Consider the following 20,341-nt stretch of genomic DNA (forward strand, 5'->3'; position numbering starts at 1 on the left):
AGTTGGACGTTTAAAGCTTCTCGACAAATTGAAATATATGACGGTTTTCAAATGAAAACCAGTGAATAATAATTTGCCAAAATGAGCAAACATCCGAATATGGTGATTATCGCGTTTTGCTGCAAAATTGTCCATATATACTATAAACTACAGTATTTGCATCTTTCATAATAAAACCAAATCTATGTTTTCTCCTATTGTAATGATGAAAATAGGCAAAACATATTTTGGAACCCCTCCGCCAAATAGCTTAGAAAGTCAAAAAATATAAATAAATATATAAGTAAACGTAAAAAGCAAAAAACATAAAAAAAACAAAAATAACACTGTAGCCGTAAAGTCACAGTGCCTGTGATTCAAAGCGTGCTTCCGGTCGTGTGCTGCAAACGTTAAAGGCGAGCACATCATCAGTAAACACTTCTGACCTTCTGAAACATTCAAATCATGTTTTATCCCAAGGCACGGCTTCTAAAACACAACCGCAGCTTATGTCGGTATGTTTTATTTTTTTATAAAACACATTCTTTGTTCCTTCCTTTCTTTCTATTTGCTATTTTGCACTCCCGTGGCTTGGAGAAATTCTCTCGGATTTATTATGCCGAAGACAGAAAAGCGAAAGCGTACGAGGCAAAAAAAAAAAAAAAAAAATCTCTGAAAAATAATTTTACACACAGTTGCGATTACACAGTATAGAAAGTTCTAGCGGTTGAAACAGACTTTGGTAATTGAGATGGGTTGCGTATTCTCTCAGTAAAGAAAAAGGACCTTTTCAGAAGCAACAGAAGCTTCTTTGAAATAGCGGCCCGTCGTCTCGGAGGCCTGCGCCGCGGAACTATTGCTCAAGGACTCCAGCTGTAACAATTTGACAGCCATATGCTACTGTGGGACAGCCGCTGGGAACGCATACACATGCACGCGTGCACACACACAGACATATATTGTGTAGCCATATTAAAAGTTTGCAGGCTTCCCTCATAGGAAAGTGGCATACTGGGAAGATTTAAAGCAGAGGATATAGAAAAACAGGAAGCCTACACTCGTTTGCAGCGTGTACAAGTGCAGAAGCAACCCCGATAATGAGAAGGTGTGCGAGAGTGGCAGGGACTTCGAGATCCCGGTAATTGCTATGATCAGCCGTCGTGGCCTGGGGATATTAGGGAGGAGATGTGGCTCGGAAAGCGTAAATATAGCTTCTATCATTCCTGCTTTCTCACACACACAGATCCAAACACAACCTTAATGCCACTGGCATGGTACTGAAATCTCAAAACATCATTGACTTTCTCGGTGGAAGTTTAATTAGTTGCAGACATCCTTATAGACCCAAAGTATGAAAAGATTAGCCATGGCGCGTAAAGGAAAATGGTGTAGTGAGCGTCGCTGATGATACGTCGTTGGGTTCATCATCGAGAAGTTTGGGGGAAGTTGACGCGAAGTCAACAGCACATCATATCCATCTTATATCCCCCCATCTTTTACGTATACACACGCATGCATTCCCTCCCTGCACCACTATGAGGCATGGCGGCGCGTCTACGGCATCCGCTTCCCCCTTAGAGTTCCATTAATCCCAGGTTTCAGGACAGAGCCGAAGCCTGAGACGATTAGCAATGCTGACATCTCCTGTGGTTGCTCCTCATCACCAGCAGTCTCAAGCTAAAGAACCTGCGAAATGTCAAACCCCATCCCGGCTTCTCAGAGGGCTCGGTCTCTCTCCACCAGGCTATTAAGGGTTTTTTAGCATCGGCGTGCACTTCAGCGGGGATTCTGTAAGCCTCCTGTCATGGAGTGCCATCCATATCGTCAACATGCACGGACGCATTTCCAGCCTGTTATCTCACAAGAAACTGCATCTCTTGAGCCCGTGCTTCAAATCAGGATCAATGAGCGTTCAATGGGATATGACGGGCGTGTCGTAGGATAAGAAGGGAGTGTCTCTGCAGACTCTTGTGTATCTCGCGTCTGCGTTTCCTTCCTCCTCTATTCATCTCTCCCTCCTGCTCAGAGGAAGAAATTTATTAGTATGTCGGCACGTCGCGAAGTGAGAGAGGGAAATATTAGTACGGGCGCAGACAGAATTCCCCCCAGAGGCGCTGTTTGCTTTCTGACAGAGCACTTATCACCAAGCAATGGCTGCAAGGACATACAAACTTTTCTCTCGACGCATCATGAATTCAAACCAGAAACTCGCCCGGGCTCCTTACTTGAACTCGTCTGAGACGAAGCCCTCAGGAAGCAGACTGACTCGGCTGACGAGTGATTGGGAGAGCGATCACTAAGTAAAGATGGGTAGGGGAGGTAGAAAAAAAAAAAAAAGAAGGAATGGTGACAACCTGTGATGGACATACAGTACATTAGGAGCTACAGTAAGCAGAGAAAGAGGACGGCTATAGCTGACAAGCTTCACCCAGAGTGACATTAAGTAGTGAAGGAAAAAGGAAGAAGGAGATACAGTATAGGGAGGAGAAAAGGACTGGAGTAGAAAATGAAACGTATTATACCGCTGTTTTATAAATCTGATGCTTGTCGACTTTGGCAGGGTATTTTCAACTGTAAAGGCAAATCACAGGTTTACAGTATAATAATATGCATGTTCTGATACGTTACCGTTTCCATAGTAACGATGAACACAGGGAGTGTATGATGCAACGCCACAAACGTGTGTATATACGGGGTGCTGAATACTCAATATGTTTTGGCTTTTTTGTGTGTTTTTTTTTTTTTTTTTCCAGATTTTCTCCCTATTTTAGTCGTGTCCAATTCCTCCCCGTCACAAGGGGGCTCCCACATTAAGGCTACTTAGTCGAGAGGGCCGAAAACTATCACGTTTCCTCCAAACCACGCAACGCCGGCCGACCGCAGCTTTTCGAACTGCTCAGTCACATACCGTTGGGGGCGGCGTAACACACTCGGAGGACAGCGCTATCCGCTCCTTCCGCATGCGCGAGCTCACAGACGCCCCTGATTGGCTGTAGAGCCGTGATTAATGTGGGAGCACCTCCCCTCTGAGAGAGCTCAGCCAATCAGCTCTCTCTAGACCCTACAGTTGCGAGAGGTTACAGCGTCACCCGGGAATCGAACCAGTGATCTCCGGATGATAGGGCGGGCACTTTACCACTGCTCCATTTGGAGGCTTTTTTGTTTTTTTTTAAAGGAGTCTCCGGTGTCAGTGCTGCGTAAAGCTTCTTTTCTTGTGCATTTCAATTGCGTGATCGATTAACACAAACTGGGAATCGATTTTAACCGAGGGAAAAAAAAAGACACCAGGGCATACAAGCAAACATTACAGTACTGTACATCCCTCTGTCATACACTTTGGAGAATGTAGAAACACCAATTAGGCTACTCTGCATGTCTTTAGACTGTGGGAGAAAAACCGGGGTACCCTGAGGAAACCCACCAAGCACGGAAAGGACATGCAAACTTCACACAAGCAGACTCGAGGTGGGAATCGAATCCTAGACCAAGAGCTGTGAATTTATGAGGTCTTTCTGCAGTATGTAAAAAAAAAAAATTATTAAACACTTAATGAATAGACTACATCAAAGGTGGTAAGAGGAAGAGAGCTTTGAATGGACCACATCTTACCGCTCGGATGCTGATTAGTTTCCTACAGTCATGTTTTATTACTTACAGTACATACTTATGTAACACACAATAATAAGGAATTTCACAGTTACCACGGTGACCCAGATTCCCATCTCTCTCTCTCTCTCTCTCTCTCTTTTCGCTCTCACACACACACACACACTGAAGGTTGAGCTATATATAATCAGACTACCCCTACGCTCTGATCTGCACCTCTAATTGGATTCATTACCCAGAACTCACCGAATCCTCCCCCACTCAATGACCGTTTAACTTATTAACTTCTTGATTATTGATTCATCTCCTTTTTCATATACACACACTGAGATGCATACGCACAGAGCTGTGCTATTTTTATTCGGAAGACGTTGTGTAATAAACATGCAAATGTTCAACATTAATCAGAATGTCTTGTCACCTACGGCTCTCTATTTATCGAGATCGACGTCTCAGTTCTGGAGAACGCTGTTAGTCTTTGTAAGTCACTACTCTACAGACACAGAGACAGAGAGAGAGAGAGAGAGAGAGAAGGTAGCAGGTATGTAGGGTTGTTACTGTCACTAGTCCTGAGACATGCATCCTAGCATCGTGTTGTGTGTATGTGGGTCAGTAGCATGCACACTATCAGTGTCACACTCCGAAATGTCACATCCGAACACGGAGCTAGCCTGGGCTTCATACTGTATAATTAACTTCACATTACCAGCTGCACTCTCTCTGAGCTCCAGTCCACTACAGCGCCAGCGTGTGGGACCGGCACTGGCACACTCCCGCACGCCGATGAGCTCATCTTGTAGGCAGAAACGTGTTGCATAGGCAGTTGTGAAAAACGTGCCCAGGCTCAATGTGTGTGTGTGTGTCAGAGAGAAAAAAAAAGAAAAAAAAAAAAAGCTTCACTGTCAAGATAAATAATGCAATAAAGAGATCTGAGTGCATGAGAGAAGAATACTTCAGATCGGACACAAAATCGATTCTGGACTTCGAGGTTCGAGGGTGATGCGCTTGATGTGTAAAATTTGCAAACCAGATTAGTCAGCAGGTATTGACTGATTTCCTGTAACAGCCGATCAGACAGTAGTTACGGCTGTAACAGGTTTATTAATGATATAAATTAGCAGCACCGACAAATTTCTATAGTAACAGCTCGTTCGCAGGAACTATGGCAGAAGCATGATGTAATATATGAGTGATAAAAAAAAAAAAAATGAATAAATAAATGAAAAACGCATGTGTGTGTGTAATAATTAATGCGATGTTTCCCAGTGAGAACATTTGAGGATGAGTCTTGAGTCTCTAAGGTAATTGAACGGGAAAGCCCATTGGCACAGAATAGATGTTTTTTTTTCATGTCTTATTTATAACTGCTACTGTATAAAGTAAATGATTACATGACCTTATTTAAAGGGGACCCATTCGGCAAAATGTACTTTTTTGTCATGTTTGTCATTTTGTGTACAAACAAACATTTTTGTCTTTTTTCGTTTTGGTTTAAATAAGCCAATTAAATTTTTTACTCCTATATGACCTCATAAAAGAGCAAAATAAAGGTTATTTGAGGGTAAAAAAAACAAAAAAAAAATCATTATCTGAGAGGTATTTTAGCTGCAGCACTAACAAACACAGAGGCTTTTTTTAAATATAATATGGGAACTTTAGGTGAATGTTCTACAACACTAACTGGACAAATGAATAAATAAAAAGCATAGTCTTTATTTTTATTGTAATTGTGGCCAAATTGCTGTTACTGTATATACAGTACTGTGTAAGATTCTTGCGCAAACCCCTCATTTCCTTAGATTAATTTAAATAAACTACTGTAAAATAACCTAAATAAATTTTATCAAATGTTACACTACCACAGGCTGTAAAGTACCTAAAGATTTAACAGTTGAAATGTTTGCGCAACAACCACAGCAGCAGCCTCATTTCCCCTCTCGTCTGTTCCAACCACTCAGCATTCAGCATCAGCCATATATTAATCACCGGCCTGATCATCCATCTTCATCCGCACCTGTTTCTCACTGGTTCATGCCTTAGGTTAGTTTTTACAGTATGCTTGAATGATTCATAGGTCACTGTGTGGCTTAAAAAAAGAAAGAAAAAACAACATTCCTCTGAAACTGGTCAGGTACTGAAAGGGAGCGCCAGGAACTTACTAAAAACGAGAACCAGAAAAGTCCTTCAGGAAGCCTGGAGAACTATTCCTCGAGACTACATTAAAAATACAAGAGAGTCTGGCTCTTTAGAAGCAAAATATGAAGAAATGAGGGCTGCGTCTAGACTTTAGCACAATATTGTGCTGTTTCTATATGCTGTTGAGGGAAAATAATAAAATCACGCGAGGGTGCGATAAAAATATATTATCTATTGTTATTCACTTAAAAGATCGGTTATATTTATTAAATCAATCTATTATTTCTAAACAATATATACTCTTGTGTAAAAAAATGCTAGATAAATATGTACTGTAATATGTGCATTACATTATAGGTCATATTAATCCTTTATTATAGGCATTTATTTTCTTTCACTTGTGTTTCTTTTCTTTTTGTCTTTTTGCATGGTGAACTCTAGACCACCGTTTCCATCCGAGATCGGTTCCCTGGATATCACCTACGTTTGAGAACAGCTCTCATGCTTGAAGAGCAGACTGAAGTTTTGGTCCAAATGGCCCAATGGGTGTGTGTGTGTGCGTGTGTGTGCGTGTGTGTGCGTTTGGGGCTAAAAATAGACCACTCGAAGTGTGCGTGTGCGGGAAAAAAGATTGCTATGTATGTACTGTATCATGGTGAGAATATTGTCCGAGTGTAAAAGCATCAGGGCCACAAAAGGCTCAGCGTGGTCTTTCTCCATATCTCTCTTTCTCACTCTCTCTGATGGAGACAGAGGCTTGACCTGCCCTCGTATTACAATGGAACAGAATGAGACTGTGCATTCTGGGCTGCTGACAGTTCTGACACAGCATCATGGCATTTTCTCTCTTTCTTTCTCGCTCTTTATGCCCAGGTCTCTTTGTGAAAGCCCTTGACGTGACAATTTTTTAAGTTTATCTATGTGTCCAGGGCGCAGACACTGAAGTGTAAAAAGCCTTCTAATATTACCTTTCTGCCAAGCCGCGCATCAGGTAGCTAGTGGAGAATAAAACACACTCTCGTGTGGTACAGCCAAAGCCCGGGCTCTTTTCGCTGACCTTGCATGCTTTAATGGATCAACAATCACCACAACATCCGCCACCCCCAAATCCCCAAGCCGTCTCCCTTTTCCACAGTGTCCACACCGGCTCTCTCAGGGCCGCGGCAAGCGGCGAGACGACGGCAGGAACTTAGATCAACAGTGACATGCTTTTAAAGTGAGTGGAGGTTCTGTGACTACCACTACACACACACACACATATACACACACACACACACACACAGACAAACACTACCTAACTATGTCTGTGCTATTGATCAGAATGTGACAAGGGGTCAATTGAGATGCTCCCCATTGCTCCAGAAACAGTTTTTTTGGTTCCTAGAACTGTCCAGTTTTCTGGGAGTCCCTATTTTCTGCGTAATGTTCTGGGAACGTTCGAAATATGTCGTGGTAAAGTTTGAGCAAAAATGTTCTGGGAAGTTATACGAAGAAGTTTTGTGTAATGCTTTAAGGACTATATTTGTAGGTTCTGAGAACGTTGCTTAATAACATTCTAGGAACATTTCAACAAAGTTCTCACTTGTCCATGGATATGATTGGTACAACTTTTATCATGTTGCTTTCTTTGCACTGGTTTAAGACCTGACCCGTTACGTAAATCAGACGTGGGAGTTTACTTGTAAACAGCTTTAAAAAAGATGAAGGAGGGTATTTACACTCTAACATATCTTACTTTCAAAGTTGCATCATTCAGCATCTACACAAGCTACAGATATAGTCTGTTTATTAAGTAGATTCACTCACCTTGTTGCATTGCCAGCTCGCCCATGTAAAAATAAAAACTACAGCAAGCTCTAATGAAGGCCCATTAAGCCAGGTATCATGCTGCCCCATGCTTGCTCTATGAACATTCAGTCAAGAAAGTGGGAAATGACAGGGCTGCCAGTTTGCTAGGGCTAACATTTATAAAACATTCTGCAACCACCAAGATATTACTTTAATTAGATTATAGATTATTGAATATATTGGTGCAAACTAATAATATTATTAATATAAGGTATCTCAGACTAGACGTAGAAGGACTTTAGGTCATCTTCTTTAAAAAGGCTGGGTGTTCACAGTTTACATGGGTCCTAAATGATGCCCTAATAGAACCCAACCCAATGAACACTGTAGGTTAGGATCTAACAAAGAGCCCTGTCAGTGCTACATGTGATACAGCTGCTATGCTGCTTTATAAAATTAAATCACAACTCATGTTATTTTAATGCTAAAGAGTGTCTTAATCAATACATGTATCCATTTAAAAGTCCCTTATTTCACTATTTTTAACACGTTAATACAGGTCTCAGATTTCCCACAGAGTGTGTGTGTGTGTGTGTGTGTGTGTGTGTGCGCTGAACACTCCTGCTGAAATAAGCCTCAGATATAGCATTTTTCATACCTTACACTCCTTCTGTTTCTCTCCTCTTCCAAACATGTTGTTTCAGTGTCTATGTAAATGAGCTACTGCTGAGCCACACCCCTCAGTGAACAGCAGAGCTAAGCAATAAGCAGGGGAGGGGCTCTTCTTACATGAGGTCACAATAGGGAAGAAATCATATCAAATCTCTAATCAGCAGTTTAAGAGTTGGAGAAAGGACAAAGAGCAGGGGATGTGTACAGTACACACATACAAACAGTACACGATCCATTTTAGTGTCTAAATATGACTAAGAAGTGAATTTGGCATAATAGGTCTCCTTTAAAGCCAAACAAACTATGCAAAAATCACTTTGGATTTATTTTTTAGACATTCAGATGGCTCTCCAGTGTTAAACACATTCATTAAAAGATGAATACATCCCTTTTTATTCGGACCAGGTTTTACACAAGCTGATTAGACTTTCCCCCAAATGTGATGTCACATAAAAATACCCCAGCTTGTTGCTCCGGCCTGCCGCAGTTGGTATCTGGCAGGGCGTGGCTCAGTGGTAGATCATTTACATAGATAATGAAACAGCATATTTAAAGAAAGAGTGAAAAACAAATGGAGTTTGAGATATGAAAATTATTTGTTGTATGAGGAGTATTTCAGCTACAGCGTTAGCACACACATTTTGGGGGAGCTCTAAGTCTTGTTAAAAAAAGTAACTCTACAAACCGACTTTAAAGCCTGTCATGGGAAAAGAAAATGAAAAAAAAAAAAAAAAAGCTTGATCAACTTATTGTCATGGCAACAAAATAGGTTTGTCCCTATCCCCCTGGTCCTAAGCCTTAGATCAGCACCGTTTTGGTGGTTAAACTGAACCGGTCTTGATGGCTGAGATCGTTTGATTGGGTTGAAAACAGCACGACCATCACTGGCACCCTGTCAGAGGAACAGAGCTACGTTCTCACATGCTACGGCTCAGGAACAGACCTAACAGACCTAACGAGACAGGGAGGAAAAGGGCGGGCAAGGAAAGCCACGCGACGAGGTGCTCTCTAATTAAACATCAAACTGGCTGGAGGTGTCCAGAGCTCAAGGCAGTCCTCCTCTGGGTGCCTACCATCCTCCCTTGCACTAAAACTGAACAGCCTGCCTCAGCTGCACAACTCACAAAGCTTTTGATGTTTAATTAAATCCAAGAGGTGTTTGTTGAGCCGTATGCAAAAGATGAACATTTCATAAGTAAGAGGTGGGGGGGGGAGGGGGGGTTAAGGCATACTGTAACTGGCTGCTGGCAAAACCGTCAGAGGACTGAACCACTTACTTCATCAGAAAGAATAAACTACAGAAAAATGCATAAGTGCTTTACCAGTTGCCGCAATAATTTATTCATCTTCTCAAGAAGACGCGAAAACAATGCTAATGACTCATACATACCAAGTTATATCAGGGAGAGAGGGGGAAAAAAAAGAAAAAGAGACAGGAATGGAGGTTCTCTTAGAGCAACTGTCACAAGAACTCAGGGTGTGTTTGTGTGTTAGAAAAGGATAAAGCTGTATGTGTAGTTAGTGTATGCACACTAAGTACAGCATATGCCAAGCTTGATAGGGCCACAATGACAGTAACGCCTGCATGCTTTTTTTTTTTTTTTTGCCATGCAGGATTCAAGATAAAGGTCACAGGATCAGGACTTCACGAACCGAAAAAAAAATAAGGAAAAAGCTGTCCAATTCCAGAGGAAGGGATAAAGGGATTGGGGGAATGAGGGATGGCTAGCACTGAGTTACATCACCCAACCAGCCTTTTTAAGGCCACAGGATGGAGACCTACAGGTCAGAGTCCACTTAAGAGAGGTCAAAGGTTGAGCTTGCAATGAGCGGCGAGTCCAGCGGCAGCCCTGACATCACGCGGAAAAAGACAGACACAGAGACACAGAGAGACACTGGAACAGAAAAAAAGACACTTTAAAGACAGCCGACAAGGACATCTGAAGCAAACGGACAGAGAGGAATGAAAGGGTGGTGTGGGGTGATAGACTGGCACTGGCGGCATGACGTGGCGGCCATGATGTACACATGAATTCTGGGTTTCATGTCTCAGATGAGGACACTGATGAAAAATGAGTACCTTTCTGTTTGCACAGTGGTGTTTAATACGACAACAGACGAACAGACATAACAAGAACATATACACTCACCGATCAGACAAAACACACACACACAAACGCTTGTTTCCATAAAACAACTTTATAAAACTTTTTATTTTCCACTTACCACAGGGCCCTTGCTGTTTGCTGCGGATGGTGGTTTGGGTCAGGCACTCGGCACGTCTCCTCTCGCAATCGTTCGGGTACGTGTGGCCGTCGTCGCCGCACACAGGGGTGTAGGTGCCGTCACAGCGGATTGGCTCGCAGGAGCAGCGTGCCCTTCCGTGCTCCAACAAGCACACAGCGCTGAACTTACACTCCTCCTGGCATTCCTCTGGGGAAATCATATACACACACACACACACACACATACACACAAGTCCAAGTAAGGCTAACATGTTTCATGCTAATCAAGACTCACTGATACTCCCTACGCTTTCAACTCTGTCACAATCAGACAGCTGAAATTGACTCACTTAGTGGTTTGGAATTAATTACCACACCTGATTATTTTAATCAATTATCTAATTTCATTTAGATTGATCTGAATCGTTTTTATTTTCCATTCAGAGTCACGGTGAGCTGTCACAGTGATGCTAAACGGCATAATAATTACAGCATCCTTTGATGGACTCGAGAAGAAGAAGAAGAAGAAAAATAGGACTTATTATGTTATTGTACAAGCCGGAGCTTGATTTACGTTTGATTGCATTAGCCAACCTGATTTTAAGGATGCGACGTTCTGTACATACTAATGAGCTCTCTTCGGGGAGTTCTTCTTCGAAACTTGCCCGGATCAGCTTCCAGTTAGAAAGCTTCCGAGTTAATTGGATCCAAAGATTTAGTACATGGATGCACAAATACTAACGCAAATAAATATTCATACAAACCCACGCACACAAGTACTCCTTTACACTTGCCAGTTGGACGGCAGAAGCTCAGACACGACGCCTCCGTTTCACACGGGCCTGGGACTAACTTTTGCGCATAAATAATAACCTACTGTACACAGAATCCGGCGCGCTTGTTTTATGCGCAGGGTTGCGGGGTGTCGCGGGGTGGCTCCGAGAATCTTTTCATCACAGCCGCGGATCCATGGCAGCCACAATACACCTGCCAGCACCCAACAGGCAAATTGGATTTGTGGAGATTGGTATCGTGCAGGCATGACAGTGCTGCTAACCCAACTTAATTTGTCCGAAGCCTGCACCTCGACGCAACCCGTGAGAAAATAAATCCGATGCTGCCGTAGGCCGTATTCTTGAAAAAATAAACCTGCAGGCGTTTTTGCCACTAACCTTGCTTCTTGCAGGGGCCTGAGTGAACCTTCTTTAGCTGGCGCTCCTTCTGCAGAGCCGTACGCTCCATCAGGCACTCGGTGTTGTAGTTCCTCCCATCGCTGGCACACAGTTGCTCGGAGCTGGGCGGACACGCTGATGGCGGGGACAGGGTCTTAGTCTTTTGGGTCTGTGCGTCGTACGCGCACAATACGTTCAGGCTGTTCCGGTGCATCCGGCATGGATCTGAGTGGGACACAGAGAGAGAAAGAAGGTGAAAGCTTCCTCTAGAACACATTAAACCAAAGTGATGCTCAGGACGCTTGACAGGACAGTATCTGCTTTAACACTATCATTATAATGAGGAACGCTGGGCCTTTTATAGTCTCTTGGACATTTTTTACGTGATTTTGTTTTGCATGGACATTTCTAAGACACAGTATGAACCATTGGATGTAACATCTTGCTGTGAAGGAACGATGAAACGAATGATCTTGCTCTTCCCCACCAAGTAACTCAACACAGAGTACTCAGTAACTATAATTACCTAATACAGTTCATAATACAATTCACTGAGAACACAATGAAAAGCATGTTATTATTGTTTTCATCATAATGTTGGCCATGATTCTAATTCAACTGGTTTGTGCAGTTTGTATACCATGAAAAAACATTCTGGACAGCCTTGACAAGAGGCACACTATGTACTGTATAAGCTCTGCCAAAGCAACATAAAGGATTTCAGAAATACAAAGAGAATATGAAATCATCAAACAATTCAATCCACAATGGAAGCAAAAAACTGTCTTTTGTTGGTCCTGTTTGAATCTTCTTCATACAGGGGCAAAGATCATTTATAAGGTTCATCACACACACACACACACACGTACACGTTAGAAGTGAGTACAGAATTTAGCTTTGTGCCTCCATTATCAAGATGCATGATGAGAAACCATTCATTCATCTTTTAATCGCTTATCCTGAAAAGGGTTGTGGGGACCTGGAGCCTATTCCAGGTGACTTTGGGCATGAGGTGATGTACACCCTGGACAGGATACCAATCCATAGCAGTGCACACTACAGGCAATTTGGGAGTGTCAAATTAACCTAACCTGAATTAACATGTCTTCGGACTGTGAAAGGAAACTAGAGCACCCAGAGGAAACCCACCAGAGAACGTAGAGAACATGCGTTCCTTGCACGCAGACCCGAGGAATCAAACCCTCGACCCTGGACGCACCAGGCTACAGTGCTAACCTCTACTTCTTTGTTTCTCTGAATGAAAGACTTTCAGAAGCATAGGAGGCTTAAAGTTTTAAATGGAACCAAAGTGTTTGTCTTAAAAGTTTTTTTTTTTTTTTTCAAAGGCAAACTTCCTACATTAAATATGATCCAATCCCATGTCCCATGTCATGCCCAGTGCAACCCCGAATAATAGAATAATCCGCTTACTGGTGTTGAATGAAAGAATCTCGCAAAACTATCTATCACCGTGAACGAGTTTTGGTTCAAACCCCTTAAATGATTCGTATTTCCACACGACCAGCTAAATGTTAAAACACCAATCTGCTGTACACTTGTGGGTGTAAAATCGCTATAATTAATTCCCTCTCTGAAAGTCCTAATTGTCAGTGTCTGTTGTCTGTGACGTGTCATTTTGTTGAGAAGAATGTGTGACTGACAGGTGACGTGCGAGCACTGACGGGTGAGAGGGAATCAACGCCGGCGCACTGGCCGTGGGGCTGAGCCACGCCCTGCCAGCATCACGTTTAATAGTAATGGAAATGCCATGTGCCTTATTGAAATAAGCGTGACAGTCTCGCCTGCCTCCACACTTTTCGACACGGAGAAAAGACAAAGGACATCACAGTGGCTGTCGCACATTAGAACAATGCCAAGCTGTGAGCAAGTCATACACATCAGGAGGAAGAAAGAGCGAGAAGGCAAGCAACGAGAAAATGGGCAGAGAACTGGAGGAATAAAGATTAAACCAAAGCAAGAACAAAGAGAGACAGAAAAGAAGAGACAATGAGCATAGACGAGAAGGGAAAAGCATGGGTATAAAAAGGGAGCAAATTAAAGACAAAGAAGCAGGCAGATTCCAAAGCTGTGGATTAAAGATGACAATCCTGCATATAGAGGCGCCGAGTCTGAGACAGAATGAGGAAAAAGAGCACAAAAGGACATAAAAAGCCAGCGCCAGGTCAGAGATGTGTAAATGAACAGTGGAATGGAGTGGACCATGTGGGAGGAAAACATTTACTCTGACCAACGAGCTTCTCATAATGTGATCTCCAGGAACACCAAGCTACATGAGCTAGCCATAATTGCTGCAAAAACCATTACCTCTTATTAAACGAACATGTGCTAGCCAATGTCTCTGCGTCCAAGTTTAGGCTGCTCCAGCTGCTCGATTAGCACAACCCCGGCGTAATGAACCAGGCGTAGCCGAGTCCTACTGGTGTACTGCATGAGTAATATTTATAACCACTGTTTATTCAAGTTAACATACAGCCAGGAGCATTCTGGAATTGAAGTGGTTCAACAATCTGCATCATTCGTCATTCGTTTGGGCTGTGAGAGATGTTTTCTTATATTCAGCCTTCATACTTAATGGAAATTAAAACTTTTTAAATAAATATCTTTCAAACATTTTAACTCATACAGAAAAAAAAATCTTGCAAAAGTCATGAGCCGTCCATCATTTCTTCATTTTTTGCTTCCAAAGACCCAAACTTTCTTGTATTTTTAATGTAGCCTTGAGGAATAGTTCTCCAGGCTTCCTGAAGGACTTTTTTGGCTCTCATTTTCAGTCAGTCCCTGTACCCAACCAGATTGCGAGGAGTGCTTTTTTTTGGTCGTTAAGCCATACAGAGAGTCACCCAATCTTTTTATTTTTTATTTTTTATACCGTATATCCTATACAGGGTTGTGAGAAGCCTGGAGCCTGTTCCAGGGGACCCGGGCCACAAGACAGGATACACCCTAGATCAGGGCGCTAGTCCATTGCAAAACACACACACACACACACACACACACACACACACACACACACACACACACTCATTACACGCAATTTAGAAACACCAATTAGCCCAATCTGTGAGAGAGAAACCAGCATCCCCAGAGGACACTCAGCAAGCTCCACGCACACACACTTGAGGTAGGGTTTGTCGAACTTCTGACCCCGGAGGTGCAAAGTTACATTGATAACCACTACATCACCATACCACCTATGATTCATTCTAACATTAAAAGAAACAGGTGCAGATGATGACAGATAATCAGACAGATAATGATGCTGAATGTTAAGAGGTTGAAACAGATGAGAGGGGAAATGAGGACGCTGCCTAAATTGTTAAATAAACAACCAATTTTTTTATTGCATCTTTAGGCTTTTTGCAGCCTGTCTCAGAAAACATTTATTCCAGTTCCTTTAATTAAATCTACATCATTTGATTTAATTAGATTAATTAAAACAGGTGACTCAAGATTTCTGCACTACAGTATATACAGTATATATATATACACACACACACACTGTAAATATATATATACTGTTTATACATATATATATTTCGAGGTAGCCTTTAGGGATGGCTTTTACAGAAAAAATCCTTTTCATGGCTAAATCAGGAAAAAGGCACACGTTTGCGATGGACTTTAACAGGAAACAAGCCAGACAGGCAAAAGTATTATTTAATCAAAAAGACTGGGAGTGTTGTACAAAAAAAACCTATACATGGATGTCCATGAACATCCAAATACTAAGGCACAATGAGTGCTGTTTATTTCCCTTAAGTATGAAGACCCTGAAACCCAGCGTTTCCATTTACTCGTATGGTTGACACTTTTATTCAGAGCCACTTATTGTCGAGACAGGATACAACCGAGCAGTGGAGGGTTACCAATGTTCAAGGACGAGAGGCGGTAAAGATACACAAATGCTTAAGGGCAATGAATCATCTAAAGCAGACATTTTTACACTTAACAATGCCGCAGTCCAACTGAAATCGGGAAGAATAATGTGATGTAAATCCTACAGTTTTTGTCTTATGAATGTTAATTACTTTAACATTATCTGTGAATTTGCAAATAAAGACGAAAATCACACATTGTGAAAGAATGCCTCACATCCCAGTTAATAACCTAAATCCGACATGGCTGTCAGTGGGTCATGTGTTAGAGAGCTGAACAGCATTGCAGTGTAGCACCCCTAGTGGATGTAACAATCAGAGAAATAGTGATCACTTATACTGTATAATTTTAACTTTTACTACTAGGTTACTTTCTAAAAGCCAATAATAACAAGCAGACATAGAGTTACTCACTTACTCATTGTCTATGCCGCATTATAGTGTATACAGGGTCGCGGGGGGCCTGAAGCCTATCCCAGGAGACCCTGGGCACAAAGCGGGGTACACCCTGGATGTGGTCTATCACAAACACTCATTCACACGCGATGGCCAAAATGGGAACACCATTTAGCCTAATTATGCCCCCCACATAGAATTATGCGAAATAAAATAAATACATTAATTAAAAACTGCAAAATGTGAACAAAACCGTTTAACCTGTAAATGTCCATGAGACCACGTTAATTCTGTTTCCTGCACAGCCATGAACTCTTTTGATACAGCGTGATATGTACAGTAGTAATGCTAAAAACACATTGTTTAAACTTGGATTTACGAGAAAGAAAAACTCAAGTGCAGATACTTAAAACTCACGACTTTATAACATCATTCACGTCCCCCCCTTAATATGCTCCTAACCTTGCGTTAACACACATATCTGAAAATGGTAAAAAGCACCAACTCATTTAAATGACAAAAATCGTTGTAAGGAGACAGGCAATGGTCTGAGAAAAGCCATTTGGAAAGCCAAAATACTGTTTTGCGATACTCTCTAATCAAATGAATAACAGCTTTGACTGCTAACGCGTGTAGGAAGGACGCAAATCATAACGGATTATATATTTTTTAAAGAAGCCTGTCAGTTTTAATAACACCACTACCTTGCATCTAGATCCTAACAGGTTTTATGTCTGCTCTGTGAGTGACTCACAGCCATGACACCGAACCCTGAGGAAAATGTGATCAAGCCCTCCCTTCAGGTAAGACGGCTGATGTGAATTGAGTTTTTAAAGCTGGTAAGGCAGGGTAAGACAGTATACCACGCAGTTTTCATCCAGCATTTCTTGTTTCTTAGCTAGTTTTTATTTGTCAAAGTCATTAGATATGAATCTGCGGGTAATAAGTGAATCCAAAGTGTGTCTGTACCAGTACCAGACCTTATCTGGACGCAATATTAATGATTATAGGCCTGTTGCACACCTATAAAAATATAAGAAATTAAATCTGTAATGCCCTTGTGAGTCGCAGATTTTGAGCTCATAGACTTCCCTTTAGGACTCCAGAGTCCTAACCACTGACCCAGCAGAGCTTTATTACTGCACTTGAGTAGTTTTATTAGAGGATACTTACAGTATACTCCACTACTGCACATCATACAGCAAATAGCTGTACTTTTTATTTCACTACATTTCTGCAAGACGCTGTGGTACATAACCCAAGTGGTGCGTAGTATTTGAAAATGGAATATCGCCACCTGCTGGCTATTATGAGGAACTAGCAGTGCTAGTTAGAGACGTTTTGTACATTAACGTAAATAGGAATGTAAATAAAGGGCTTTACACCCTTACACTAAAGATAAGCGATCTTAAAGGTCCGATATTTTACAATTTCTTTAACAAGTTAATCTTAAAGCTCCCCCAATAGCTCTTAGATAAAGCATTTTTTACTTTAATCAAACTTCCTTTGTTCAACTCCTCTGCCAAACCCACTGTTTTAGTGTCTGTTTAAATTAACTACTGCTGAACCAACCGCAGAACTAAGCAGATCTGGATGCAGCGGAGAAACACCCTGGGGAGGGCATCTTCTTACAGTACACAAGGTCACATTAAGACTGGAAAAAATCTCTTTGTCTACTTGAAACCATGTTCAATACCAAAATGCAAAAAGGACAAAAAGCAGGGATTACAGGTCATGTGATTTTTAACAGTTATTACTGAATATATGTAATCAATATGTGTTATTTTGAGTGTATAAATGCTTGTATATCTGACACTGGGGCTCAGAAATGCCGGAGACAGATTAAGGACTGCTAGTTCGAGGGACGTTATGCATCTCAGGGGCCATGAGGTGAAGCATTCGCCATGGAATCACTAAGACATTGATTATACTCGCCCTTGAGGGGCCAGAGCAATCATCATGACCTGTCTGCCAGGGGGCCATTATTTAAGGAGATGACTGCTCTCTGTTTACTGCAACACCACAGAGAACATCTCAATGTCACCCAACTCTAGACTAAAAGCGTGAAGAAACCCGATACAGATAGCATGACTAGAATTTCTATTTAAAATGTTCTGAAAAAGAATCATATTTATTTCTGGTGTTTTTACCTTGCAAGGACACAAACAAATACTTATTATTTAGTAAATGCATTAATAAATCACTCAATTCAAGGCAAGATGCTTTTCATTTTGAAAATACAGCGGGGTAAAAACGTATTTAGCCAGCCACCAATTGTGCAAGTTCTCCCACTTAAAAAGATGAGAGAGGCCTGTAATGTTCATCATAGGTATACCTCAACTATGAGAGACAAAAAAAGAAAAGGAAAAACAGAAAATCACATTGTAGGATTTTTGAAGAATTTAATTGCAAATTATGGCGGAAAATAAGTATTTGGTCAATAACCAAATTTCATCTCAATACTTTGTTATATACCCTTTGTTGGCAATGAGAGAAGTCAAACATTTTCTGTAAGTCTTCACAAGGTTTTCACACACTGTTGCTGGTATTTTGGCCCATTCCTCCATGCAGATCTCCTCTAGAGCAGTGATGTTTTGGGGCTGTTGCTGGGCAACACAGACTTTCCCTCCAAAGATTTTCTATGGGGTTGAGTTCTGGAGACTGGCTAGGCCACTCCAGGATCTTGAAATGCTTCTTACAAAGCGACTCCTTCAATGCTCGGGCGGTGCCCGGGCGGATCATTGTCATGCTAAAAGACCCAGCCACGTTTCATCTTCAATGCCCTTGCTGAATGAAGGAGGGTTTTACTCAAAATCAGTGGTTCTGGTCCCTTTGCAAAAAATCAGCCCCAAATCACGATGTTTCCACCCCCATGCTTCACAGTAGGTATGGTGTTCTTTGGATGCAACTCCAAAATGCAAAAGTTTCATCTGACCATTTGACATACTCCCAATCCTCTTCTGGATCATCCAAATGCTCTCCAGCAAACTTCAGACAGGTCTGGACATTACTGGCTTAAGCAGGGGGATAGTCTGGTGGCACTGCAAGATTTGAGTCCCTGGCGGTGCAGTGTGTTACTGATGGTAGCCTTTGTTACTTTGGTCCCAGCTCTCTGCAGGTCATTCACTAGGTCCCCCCGTGTGGTTCTGGGATTTTTGCTCACAGTTTTTTCTTGTGATCACTTTGACCCCACTAGGGTGAGATCATGCTTGGAGCCCCAGATCGAGGAAGATTATCAGTGGTCTTGTTTGTCTTCCATTTTCTAATAATTGCTCCCACAGTTGATTTCTTTACACCAAGCTGCTTACCTATCGCAGGTTCAGTCTCCCCAGTCTGGTGCAGGTCTACAATTTTGTTTCTGGTGTTTTTCGACAGCTCTTTGGTCTTGGCCATAGTGGAGTTTGGAGTGTGACTGTTTGAGGTTGTGAACAGGCGTCTTTTATACTGATAACAGATGCCATTAATACAGGTGACAAGTGGAGGACAGAGGAGCCTCTTAAAGAAGAAGTTACAGGTCTGTGAGAGCCAGAAATCTTGCTTGTTTGGAGGTGACCAAGTACTTATTTTCTACCATAATTTGCAAAAAAAATCTTTAAAAATCCTACAATGTGATTTTCTGATTTTTTTCCTTATTTTGTCTCTTATAGTTGAGGTATACCTGTGATGAAAATTACAGGCCTCTCTCCTCTTTTTAAGTGGGAGAACTTGCACAATTGGTGGTTGACTAAATACTTTTTTGCCCCACTGTATATTGAGAGAAATGAGTTAAAGAAATGAAGTGAGAAATTTGTTAGTATTTCAAATTAATTAAACACCAGATAGGAACTACTCAGGCTTTTATTCTCTTCATTCTGGATTAGAGAACCGGCTTGGATAAATTCATAAAATCCTACATAACATCTAAAATATGACATGGCTATCAATGATAGCCACACACTGGGCTAGAGCTAAGAAATCCGCCCAAGGCTCTACTTTATACCATTTGTTTTCCATTTAGTTTTATTTAGTTCTGTTGGTCTTGACTCCGTAGTTAGTCATTAACTTACAGAAAATAAAACTGGCCACAGTGAAGGGTTTAACCTGCCAGCGATGTAACAAAAGAGGAAGTTTTTTTCTACAAACTTTAAGGTCACAGTAGGTTAGGCATTGTAATTTTTCAGACAAATCTCCCCTTCTGTATTACAGTATGATTGGTTACGTGGTACTTCTTACAGAGTTTACGGATCAGAATCAGTGGCCCTCAGGGAAACTTGTCGCATCACTTATTGTGGGGCAAACATGTGCAGAAAGAATATATTTATTCTAAAAACAAAGAAATGATTAGATCAAGTGTTTACATGGCTGACCTTTTTTTCTTCCTTCCTTTTTTCGAAAGAAAGCGAAAGAAAGTGAACTTCATGTAAAAATAATTGGCGAGGATAATGACCAACACACCAAAAGCTAGCAACAGAATAAATCAATAAAGAAATGT

The 20,341-nt window shown here is 41.6% G+C and overlaps 1 protein-coding gene across 1 annotated transcript in view; it reads right to left on the bottom strand.

Moving 5' to 3' along the window:
• agrn (agrin) overlaps positions 1–20,341 on the bottom strand; it is a 255,732-nt gene that overhangs the window by 78,934 nt on the left and 156,457 nt on the right. Inside the window, exons 7-8 of the mRNA XM_053483299.1 lie at positions 11,579–11,803; positions 10,408–10,614 (exon numbers count right to left, since the gene is read on the bottom strand). Of these exons, the coding sequence (XP_053339274.1) occupies positions 10,408–10,614; positions 11,579–11,803 (432 nt within the window). The remainder of the gene's footprint in view (positions 1–10,407; positions 10,615–11,578; positions 11,804–20,341) is intronic.

Source organism: Clarias gariepinus, chromosome 22 (assembly GCF_024256425.1).
Source record: "Clarias gariepinus isolate MV-2021 ecotype Netherlands chromosome 22, CGAR_prim_01v2, whole genome shotgun sequence".
Lineage (NCBI taxonomy): Eukaryota > Metazoa > Chordata > Actinopteri > Siluriformes > Clariidae > Clarias > Clarias gariepinus.